Source organism: Danio aesculapii, chromosome 15, assembly GCF_903798145.1.
Source record: "Danio aesculapii chromosome 15, fDanAes4.1, whole genome shotgun sequence".
Lineage (NCBI taxonomy): Eukaryota > Metazoa > Chordata > Actinopteri > Cypriniformes > Danionidae > Danio > Danio aesculapii.
The window spans coordinates 577,926-589,722 of NC_079449.1; the positions used below are offsets into that span (position 1 = coordinate 577,926).

The following is an 11,797-nucleotide window of genomic DNA, read 5'->3' on the forward strand; positions in this document are numbered from 1 at the left end:
AAAAGGTCCCGTTTTGAAAAAAAAAAAAGAACCACCTCTTTCACCGAGGGGGTCTGGCTGCAGACTCAGTGCAGTGCAATCTGAGCTGCATTCAATGCTTTTTAATGGGCTCACCTAACCCCACGCCTAACCCTACCCCTCACCGAGACGTCACTCGCTCCATTTTGAGTGCATTGTGTCTGACATTATACAGTCATTGGTCTGACATTGCATCGCTGAGTGATGCAATCTTAGCTTGCATCATAAAGGCTGCATCCAGATACTGTTGGCTTTCAGGCTTGAAATGCATATAAAACAATATAACAAGGAAGAGGAAAATAAATAGGGAAAAGACTTAAGCATGCAGTCACATTTCCTAAATACTTATCGTAATATCAAAAAAATATTGATTCATTCATTTTCTTTTCGGCTTAGTCCCTTTTTTAATTTGGAGTCACCACAGGGGAATGAACCGCCAACTTATCCAGCATATGTTTTACACAGTGAATCTAATTAATCAATATAATCTAAGAGATTAACGTCAATATTAATCAAGAATGGTGAAACAAAAGGCTCCGCATTTGATTATTTTTGTTTGTGAATAAAATGTTTAACGACACGATGGCTCAGTGGTTGCCTTATAGCAAGAAGGTCGCTGGTTCCAGTCCCGGCTGGGTCAGGTGTCATTTCTGTGTGGAGTTTGCATGTTCTCTCCGTGTTGGCGTGGGTTTCCTCCGGGTGCTCCGGTTTCCCCCAGAGTCCAAACACATGCGCTATAGGGGAATTGATCAACTAAATTGGCCGTAGTGTATGAGTGTGAGTGTGTGAGTGCGTGTGTATGGGTGTTTCCCAGTACTGGGTTGCAGCTGTAAGGGCATCCACTGTGTAAAACACATGCTGGAATAGTTGGTGGTTCATTCTGCTGTAACGACCCCTGATTACATTTACATTTACATTTAGTCATTTAGCAGACGCTTTTATCCAAAGCGACTTACAAATGAGGACAAGGAAGCAATTTACACAACTATAAGAGCAGCAGTGAACAAGCGCTATAGACAAGTTTCAGGTGTGTAAAGTCTAAGAAGCAAAACATTAGTAGAAATTTTTTTTTTTTTTTTTGAGAGAGAGAGAGAGAGAGAGAGAGAGAGAGAGAAAGGGGGACTAAAGGGACTAAGCCGAAGGAAAATGAATGATTCCTAAATTATTTAAAATAGCTTATATTAGTTTTACAAATGTGTGATGGTGATTTTTAATTATAGCTTCAAGTAACAAAACAAATAAAAACGTGGGGAAAAATATAATTTAGTAACAAAATATGAAAATATAAAAAATATAATATAACAAGGAACAAATTAAAAGAAAAGAAAATAAATAAACATCTAAATAACAGAAGATAAACAACTACAGATGACAGTCCTGTGCATCATGTGACATAACCAAAGTAATTATCGTAATATTCCAAAAAATCTGTCACTTTTCGTGTTTTTAAACGAAGCTAAGAGATTTGATAAATGCATACATTTCAATTAAAAGAAAAAGAAAAAGATGGCTGTGTATTTTGGACATTTTTTTTGTGAATAAAATGTTTCCTAAACAATTTTTTATTTAATAAAAGGTTAATAGTGTATTTTCTGATATATTTAATTAATTTTTATAGTAAAAAATCAAATCTCATAATTGAAACGGAATGAAACAACGTGATTACCTGTATGAAAATAAAAAAGTTCATCGTTTCTTCAACACGTGTGTGATTGTGATGGACAGGGGAGGTCACAGTGACACCGGCGATCTGATTGGTCGACAGGCTCCGGTGGGCGGAGCTTCATCACTGTTTCTCATTAATATAGACTTTGATCAGTCCAGAAAACACCGGCAGAGAAGCGGACATTCCTCACCTGAGCAGAACATGGACGCTTTATTTCACAGGTGTGTGTTTTATTCAGCTACCTCACACCACATGCTTCTGAGTTTCTCTGTTTATGATCAGATAATACTGGAATTAATAGTTCATCTGGAAAAATAAGATGATATTTGAGAATAGTAATACTTGCTTTAATGATAATCTGCACTGTGCTAAAGTTCATTGTACAACAAAGCTCTGCTAGTGGACGTGTTTAGTAAAATGTACATTTACTACAGTATTTATTCATCTTTGTAAAGTAAATAGTTTAAAATAGTAAATAATATAAATATTTATTTTTAAATATTCATAAAAATATTTATTCTTCTTTGTTAATTAAATATTACAATATATTAATATCTAGATCTTGTTTACTCACAATGCATTAATGTTAACAAACACAACTTAATATTTTAATAATAATGCATTAGTGGGTATGAGTGTGAGTGTGTGTATGGATGTTTCCCAGAGATGGGATGCAGCTGGAAGGGTATCCGCTGTGTAAAACATATGCTGGATAAGTTGGCGGTTCATTCCGCTGTGGCGACCCCGGATTAATAAAGGGACTAAGCCGAAAAGAAAATGAATGAATGAATGCATTAGTGAATGCTGATTCTTAATGATTCACTATTAAATCTGACTAATAATGCATTAATGAATGTTGAACTATGATTATTAATAAATGCAAATAGTGATGATTCCTAGTTAATGTTAGTAAATACGTGCAAATAACTGCAAATAAAATGAATGAAACCTTAATGTTCTGACAATGAACATATGTAGAGCCATTTAGCAATATAAGTTAATGTTAATGACAGCTTATATATTACAAATCAAACGTTCGCATTTGTTATTTAATTAACCTCATTATAGATGAGCTAACAGCAGCAGGTGAGTTATGAACACGTGTATGTTCACTTGATCTTCAGTCTGAGCGATGTCTGCGGTGTGTGTGTGTGTGTGTGTGTGTGTGTGTGTGTGTGTGTGTGTTACTGCTGAGCGTGAGAACTGAAGATCTGCTGTTTCACCTTGAAGTAATCTTGTGTGATGTGTCTGTGTTGTGCAGACGTCTGCTGCTGCTGCTGCTGATTGTACTGCCGGCCTGCAGCGCCGCTGTAGACAAACTCAACATGTGTATGGATGGAAAACACCACATCACTGAGCCCAAACCTGAGGGACAGTTATATCAGCAGGCAAGAGCACGCACACACACACACACACACACACACACTTCATTGTAATTCACTTTAACACAGTGCCCTGTAACACACACTTCACTGCAAAACACACTCTACTGTAGCACACTTTACTGTAACACACTTCACTGTAATATACTTTACTGTAACACACTTCACTGTAATATACTTCACTGCATCACACTCTACTGTAGCACACTTTACTGTAACACACTTCACTTTAATATACTTTACTGTTTTACACTACTGTAACACACTTCACTGTAACACACTTCACTGTAACACACATCACTGTAATACAATTCACTGTATCACACTTTACTGTAGCACACTTCACTGTAATATACTTTACTGTTTTACACTACTGTAACATACTTCACTGTAACACACACACCACTGTAATATACTTCACTGTAACACAATTCACAGTAACACACTTCACTGTAACACACTTCACTGTATAACACTCCACTGTAACACACTCCACTGTAACGCACTTCACTGTAATATACTTCACTGTATCACACTCTACTCTAGCACACCACTGTAACGCACTTCACTGTAACACAATTCAATGTAATACACTTCACTGTAACAGACTTCAAATTGTATGAATTGTTGGTATTGTTGAGCTGCGAGTGTAAATTCTCTTTGTTGTTCTTTGTCAGTGTTCTCCATGGAAGGATAACGCCTGCTGCACAGCGAACACCACAGAAGAAGCGCATCAGGACAACTCCTACCTCTACAATTTCAACTGGAACCACTGCGGCATCATGAGTGACAAATGCAAGAAGCACTTCATCCAGGACACCTGCTTCTACGAGTGCTCGCCACACCTGGGGCCCTGGATACAACCGGTAACACAACACAACACGACACTGTGGTAACACTTTACAAGATGCAGTGTGTGCGTCTGCCATGGTTTTAAACATCAGAGTTATTATTGGACAACATTGAGTTATTGTGCATATGTAATCTAAATGTAATCCAAAAGTAGTCTGATTACTTCAGCATTCATGTGTAGTAAAAGTAGTCTAAATGTGTGTGTGTGTGTGTGTGTGTGTGTGTGTGTGTGTGTGTGTGTGTGTGTGTGTGTGTGTGTGTTCAGGCAGATGAGACATGGCGTCGGGAACGTATCCTGGATGTGCCGTTGTGTCTGGAGGACTGTGAGAGCTGGTATGAGGACTGTAAAACTGAACTCACCTGTAAACAGAACTGGCACAAGGGCTGGGACTGGAGCTCAGGTCAGACCAGAAATTAATTAAACAGAATGTTCATCGCACTCAAATTTTCATAAAAGTTCATTGTATGTTATAGCATTAAAGCAGATGTCTAATTCCCAGTATGCATTTAAAAGACTTTTAAACTTTTAATAGACATTTAAACAGACATCCTCTAGGCTAAAACAAGGCAGGCAAAGTAAGTAAATAAGCATATTTGCATATTAAAACAAAACATTTAGGAAAACATGCAAGACAACACATTTTTGCTGTTTTTAATATAAGCACATGATTTACACGATCTAAATGTAATTCAAAATACTCCGATTACATTAGCTTGGATATGTAATAAAAGTAATCTATATGTAATCCAAAAGTAGTCAGATTACTTTAGCATAAATGTGCAATAAAAGTAATCTATATGTAATCCAAAAGTAGTCAGATTACTTTAGCATAAATGTGCAATGTAATCTAAATGTAATCCAAAAGTAGTCAGATTACTTTAGCATAAATGCTCAATAAAAGTAATCTAAATGTAATCCAAAAGTATTCGGATTACTCCAGCAAATATGTTTAATAAAGTAATCTAAATGTAATCCAAATGTAGTCAGGTTACTTTAGCATAATTGTGTAATAAAAGTATTCTAAATGTAATCCAAAAGTAGTCAGATTACATCAGCATGAATTTGTAATCTAACAGATTATATTACTGACAACACATTTTGTGATGTAATTGAAAATTAGATTAGATTAGATTCAACTTTATTGTCATTACACATGTACAAGTACAAGGCAACGAAATGCAGTTTAGGTCTAACCAGCAGTGCAATAGCAGCAAGTGCAGGATACAGGTATCAGTTATAAAGTGCAGTTATAGAGAAACTATGGTAATATTTACAGATGGATGTACTATCAACATTATATACAGGTTGTATTAGCTATGAACAGATTTACAATAAATGAATATATGTACAGGATGCTATTAATAATCAGAAGTGTGCAGATAGATAAACATAATTACAAATGTCCATGTGCAGTGGGTATGTCCAGTTCAGATAAGTGAATTAGTGCAATGAATATGTGCAAACTTTAAATGTGCAAATGTTAAATAGTGCAGTGATTGTGAGGAGTATAAGTTAGAGGAGTGTGGGGGTGTATCGGGGGGGGGGCAAACGAGTCAGTGAGGGGCAGAGTTCAAAAGGAAGACAGCTCTGGGGAAAAAGCTGTTCCTCAGTCTGCTGGTTTTTGTCCGGGGGAGCCTGAAGCGCCTGCCGGAAGGCAGGAGAGAAAACAGTCTGTGAGCAGGGTGAGAGGTGTCCTTAAGAATACTGCGTGCTCGGCGCAGACAGTGTTTCTTCTGGATGTCCTCAATGGCTGGCAGTGTAGTCCCTGTGATGCGTTGGACAGTTTTCACCACCCGCTGCAGTGTCTTACGCTCAGCAACAGAGCAACTTCCATACCAGACTGTGACGCAGTTGGTCAGGATGCTTTCTATTGTGCATCGGTAGAAGTTCACCAAGACGGCTGAAGAAAGCTGGTTCTTCTTAAGTTGCCTCAAGAAGAATAGGCGCTGATGAGCCTTCTTGACCAGGCTGTTAAGGAGCAGATTATTGTCGGTGCACCAAGTGGCTAGATGCTGTATCTCCTCCCTGTAGGCAGTCTCATCATTATTGCTGATTAGACCAATCACTGTGGTGTCATCTGCAAATTTGATGATGGTGTTGGATCTGTTCACAGGCCTACAGTCGATGGTAAAAAGGGAGTAGAGGAAGGGGCTCAGCACTCAGCCCTGTGGTACACCAGTGTTGAGTGTGACGGTGGTGGAGCAGATGTGGCCTGATCTAACATTCTGAGGTCTGTTAGTCAGAAAGTCCATAACCCAGTTGCAGAGAGACGTGTCGATATCCAGGTCTCTGAGTTTGATCAGTAACTTAGAGGGTATGACAGTGTTGAATGCTGAGCTGAAGTCAACAAACAGCATTCGTGCATAAGTGTTTTTATTGTCCAGGTGTGTGAGGACAGAGTGCAGTGCTATGGAGACGGCATCTTCTGTGCTCCTGTTGCCACGGTAGGCAAACTGATGTGGGTCCAGTGTGGATGGCAGAGAGTCTTTCAGATGTGCCAGGACCAACCGCTCGAAGCACTTCATGATGATGGGTGTGAGTGCTACAGGGCGGTAGTCATTCAGGCATGTTGGGCTGGAGTGTTTGGGCACTGGCACAATAGAGGTGGTTTTAAAGCATGTTGGCACAGCTGCTAGTTTAAGCAACAGGTTGAAAATGTCTGTGAATACCCCAGTGAGCTGTTCTGCACATGCTTTGAGGACGCGCCAGTAATCAGTAATTACTGTAATCAGTAACAGATTACATTTCATAAGTAATCCACTAGCACTGATTGTAATACAAAAAAAGATTCTTCTGCAATAAAAAAAATCAATCACCTGTAATAATCTAGAAATATCAGTAATGTAAAATTAAATACATACATTTTAAAATTAAAAAACAAGATGTATGTAATAAAGTAGTGTAAATGTAATCCAGATGTAGTCAGATTACATCAGCAAAAATGTGTAATAAAAGTAATCTAAATGTAATCCAATAGTCAGATTACTTTAGCATAAATCTGTAATAAAAGTAATCTAAATGTAATTCAAAAGTAGTCAGATTAGCATAAATCTGTAAACTATTCTAAATGTAATCTAAAAGTAGTCAGAGTACGTCAGCATAAATGTGTAATAAAAGTAATCTAAATGTAATCCAAATGTAGTCGGATTACTTTAGCACAATTGTGTAATAAAAGTACTGTAAATGTAATCTAAAAGTAGTCAGAGTACTTCAGCATAAATGTGTAATAAAAGTAATCTAAATGTAATCCAAATGTAGTCGGATTACTTTAGCACAATTGTGTAATAAAAGTACTGTAAATGTAATCTAAAAGTAGTCAGATTACTTCAGCATAAATGTGTAATAAAAGTAATCTAAATGTAATCCAAATGTAGTCGGATTACTTTAGCACAATTGTGTAATAAAAGTACTGTAAATGTAATCTAAAAGTAGTCAGAGTACTTCAGCATAAATGTGTAATAAAAGTAATCTAAATGTAATCTAAAAGTAGTCAGATTACTTCAGCATAAATGTGTAATAAAAGTAATCTATATGTAATCCAAATGTAGTCGGATTACCATAAATCTGTAATATATTCTAAATGTAATCTAAAAGTAGTCTGATTACTTCAGCATAAATGTGTAATAAAAGTAATCTAAATGTAATCCAAAAGTAGTTCGATTAGCATAAATCTGTAAACTACTCTAAATGTAATCTAAAAGTAGTCAGGTTACTTCAGCATAAATGTGTAATAAAAGTAATCTAAATGTAATCCAAATGTAGTCGGCTTACCATAAATCTGTAATATATTCTAAATGTAATCCAAAAGTAGTTTGATTAGCATAAATCTGTAAACTACTCTAAATGTAATCTAAAAGTAGTCCGATTACTTCAGCATAAATGTGTTATAAAAGTAATCTAAATGTAATCCAAATGTAGTCGGATTACTTTAGCACAATTGTGTAATAAAAGTACTGTAAATGTAATCTAAAAGTAGTCAGATTACTTCAGCATAAATGTGTAATAAATGTAATCTAAATGTAATCCAAAAGTAGTCTGATTACCATAAATCTGTAATATAATCTAAATGTAATCTAAAAGTAGTCCGGTTACTTCAGCATAAATGTGTAATAAAAGTAATCTAAATGTAATCCAAATGTAGTCGGATTACCATAAATCTGTAATATATTCTAAATGTAATTTAAAAGTAGTCCGATTACTTCAGCATAAATGTGTAATAAAAGTAATCTAAATGTAATCCAAAAGTAGTTCAATTAGCATAAATCTGTAAACTACTCTAAATGTAATCTAAAAGTAGTCAGGTTACTTCAGCATAAATGTGTAATAAAAGTAATCTAAATGTAATCCAAATGTAGTCGGATTACCATAAATCTGTAATATATTCTAAATGTAATCTAAAAGTAGTCCGATTACTTCAGCAAAAATGTGTAATAAAAGTAATCTAAATGTAATCTAAAAGTAGTCAGATTACTTTAACATAATTGTGTAATCTAACAGATGATTGTGACATTTCATTAGTAATCCCCCGGCTCTGCTTGTAGTACAAAATAAAAGTATGAAGTTCTGCAATTAAAAAATCAATCAGCTCTGATATTCCAGTAATATCAGTAATGTTGTAGTATTGATTGATGCTGATCTTATGATTGTCTCGTCTCCATCAGGCACTAATCGTTGTCCGCAGGATTCACAGTGCAGACGCTGGACGGAGGTTTTCCCGAGTGCGCAGGACATGTGTGAGAAGATCTGGTCTAACTCCTACAAGTACACCACACTCACCAAATCCAGCGACCGCTGCATGCAGATGTGGTTTACCGGGAAAAACCCCAATCGGAAGGTGGCCGAGTATTACCTGAAGGGCGGTACGGAGACGGTTGCCATGGCAACGGGTCTGCATCTGATGGCGCTGCTGGTGATGCTGCTGCGCTGAACATCCCGAACACTCCCAACACACTGTGAACACACTTTTAATCTGGTGCTGGGTCAGATATGGACAAACCCAACGTTGGGTTAATTTATTAATTAAATTGAAATTATGGTTTTTACACTCACTGGTTGCGCTTTTCCATTTTAATGTGTCTGTGTGTATTGTGTTTGTGTGTATTGTGTGTGTATGTGCTTATGGGTATTTATTATGTGTGCCTGTGTGTGTATGTGCGTATGTACATGTGTATTTTGTACGTGTGTATCTTTGTGTATGTGTGTGTATTTATATACTTGTGTATTTTTATGTGTGCTTATGAGTGTGTATGTCGGTCTGTGTGTTGACGTGTGTGTGTCTACATGTATCAATGTGTGTGTTTATATACTTGTGTGTAAGTCTGTATGTTGACGTGCGTGCGTGTGTGTGTGTGTGTGTGTGTGTGTGTGTGTGTGTGTGTGTGTGTGTGTGTGTGTGTCTACCTGTATCAATGTGTGTGTGTTTATATACTTGTGTGTTTATGAGTGTTTGGATGTCAGTCTGTATGTTGACGTGTGTGTGTGTGTGTGTGTGTGTGTGTGTGTGTGTGTGTGTGTGTGTGTGTGTGTGTGTGTGTTTGTGTGTGTGTGTGTGTGTGTTCATATACTTGTGTATTTTAATGTGTGTTTGTGAGTGTGTGTATGTCTGTCTGTGTGTTGATGTGTGTATCTGTGTGTGTAGGTGTGTATCTGCGAATTTCTCTCTCTGTTTGTGTGTGTGTGTGTGTGTGTGTGTGTGTGTGTGTGTATCTGCCTACATCTGTGTGTGCGTGTGTGTGTATGTACATATGTGTGTTTTGTATGTGTGTGTGTGTGTGACTGTGTGTTAATGTGTGTATCTGTGTGTCTCCATGCTGATGTGTGATTGTTTGTGTGTCTGTGTGTGTGTTTGTGTATGTACTGTGTATTTTTTACATGCGTCTGGTCTGTGTTACTGTGTGTTAATGTGTGTGTGTCTGAATCCGTATGTCTACCTGTGTATGTGTGTTTGTGAATGCAGTGTGTATTTTTTATGTGTGTCTGTGTTGTGTCTTTGTTGACGTGTTTGTGTGTGTGTGTGTCAGATGTGGACAAACTCAACCTCTAGATGCACAGATGTAGGCTAAACCAGAATGCAGTAAACAAATAAATAAAAATAAACAGAAAGGAATTAAAACAAACTCAAAATGGCAGCGAAAATCAAGCAAATAAAACCAAATAAATAAATATTTAATTTTATATTTAAGAAACAAATATACAAACAAACTTCCAGGAAACAAGTGAATAAACATAAATCCGCAAATAAATCAACAAACGCGTTTTACTTTGTTGCTTGCTGTGAATGAATGATCCTCCAGGTGGCGCTGTCACTCTGCAGATTCACCCACTGAAGCCCACATCTGATCCGGACAGCATCTGCGCGTGCACGAGTTCAGGAAAAGAGCTGCTAAATGACGAGAATGACCGAAAATCACTCAAACACACACTGAACATGTGCACATCTCTGACATACAGTATTTATTTCAAAACATTCACAAAAGGTATTTATTTGGAAGCAAATGAATCCAAACTTAATATTTGTGTGTTGTTGACGATGTTGATTATTTGTTTCTTACATGTTTAATCTTCCATTTTATTTTTCATTAATTTTTCTTCAGCTTAGTCCCTTAATTATCAGGTCACCACAGCGGAATGAACCACCTATATCACAACACGAGTAGTCACCAGGGTTGCCAGGTCTGCGTTTTTTCCACGGAATTGGGCTACTTTTTAACCAGGTGGCACAAGCTGTTTATTTATTCTGCGAGTTAAAGATTTTGCATATTGAATTAATTATTTGTATATGGTTGCGCTGAAATATTTTACTCCACCAAATGCATTTATCTGCAAAATATAGCTGTTTAATCCGCCAATTAAGTCTGTCGATTTTCAATTTAATTAATATCTTGAATGTTTATTTTCATTCATTCATTCATTCTTTTTCCTTCGGCTTAGTTCCTTATTAATCAGGGGTCACCACAGTGGAATGAACCACCGATTACTTCAACATATGTTTTACTCAGCGAATGCCCTTTCAGCTGCAATCCAGTACTGGGAAACCCATACACACTCATTCACACACACACATACACACACTCATACACTAGAACCAGGTTAGTTCATCAGTTCCCCTATAGCGCATGTGTTTTGGACTGTGGGGGAAACCGGAGCACCCGGAGGAAACCCACACCAACACGGGGAGAACATGCAAACTCCACACAGAAATGACACCTGAGCCACTATTGCTACCCACTATTCACCTCATTTAATGCACACAGTGATGTACGACTAACATGTATTTTACGAATGGTATAATTTTGATCTGTATTAAACCGTATTATTCATACTTCCAAATTCACTCAATTCACTCACTCATTCATATCATATACATAAACAATAATGAACCATAATATGCTAACAAAAGCATATTTACAATTAATAAAATAAAATGAAATGGGGGGCTTCCTCCGGGTGCTCCGGTTTCCCCCACAGTCCAAACACGTGGAACAGGGGAATTGTGTAAGCTAAATTGTCCGTATGTATGTGTGTGAATGGGAGTGTATGGGTGTTTCCCAGTGCTGGGTTGCAGCTGGAAAGGCATCCGCTGTGTAAATCATATGCTGGAATAGTTGGCGGTTCATTCTGCTGTGGCGACACCTGATAAATAAGTGACTAAGCTGAAAATGACTGAATAAAAATAAAATGGAGGATTAAAAATGTGAGAAATATATATATATAATATAATAAAAATAAAAAAAGACGTCTGGCAACTGCTGTCGAAGCTGGTATTAAAGTCTAAACTGGAAATAAACCCTAATTAATCATCGTAATTTTAGGGGAGTTGTGAAGTTTGTGTTAGAGGGAGGTCAGAGGGAGTGAAATGCACATTTGAAAAATAATATT

General features: G+C 37.0%; 1 protein-coding gene across 1 annotated transcript; it reads left to right on the forward strand.

Annotated features, from left to right (window-relative positions):
- Window positions 1-1,846: 1,846 nt before the first annotated feature.
- folr (folate receptor) lies at window positions 1,847-8,967 on the forward strand. The gene is made up of 5 exons (XM_056474585.1): window positions 1,847-1,905; window positions 2,946-3,072; window positions 3,744-3,932; window positions 4,184-4,319; window positions 8,581-8,967. The coding sequence occupies exons 1-5, from the start codon at window positions 1,886-1,888 to the stop codon at window positions 8,844-8,846; spliced, it is 738 nt and encodes a 245-aa protein (XP_056330560.1). The 5' UTR covers window positions 1,847-1,885; the 3' UTR covers window positions 8,847-8,967.
- Window positions 8,968-11,797: the final 2,830 nt, after the last annotated feature.

Coding starts and splice junctions, on each gene's coding strand:
- folr (XM_056474585.1), top strand. CDS start 1,886: ATGGACGCTTTATTTCACAG. Junction 1,906..2,945: donor ATGGACGCTTTATTTCACAG/GTGTGTGTTTTA, acceptor TGTGTTGTGCAG/ACGTCTGCTGCTGCTGCTGC. Junction 3,933..4,183: donor TGGGGCCCTGGATACAACCG/GTAACACAACAC, acceptor GTGTGTGTTCAG/GCAGATGAGACATGGCGTCG.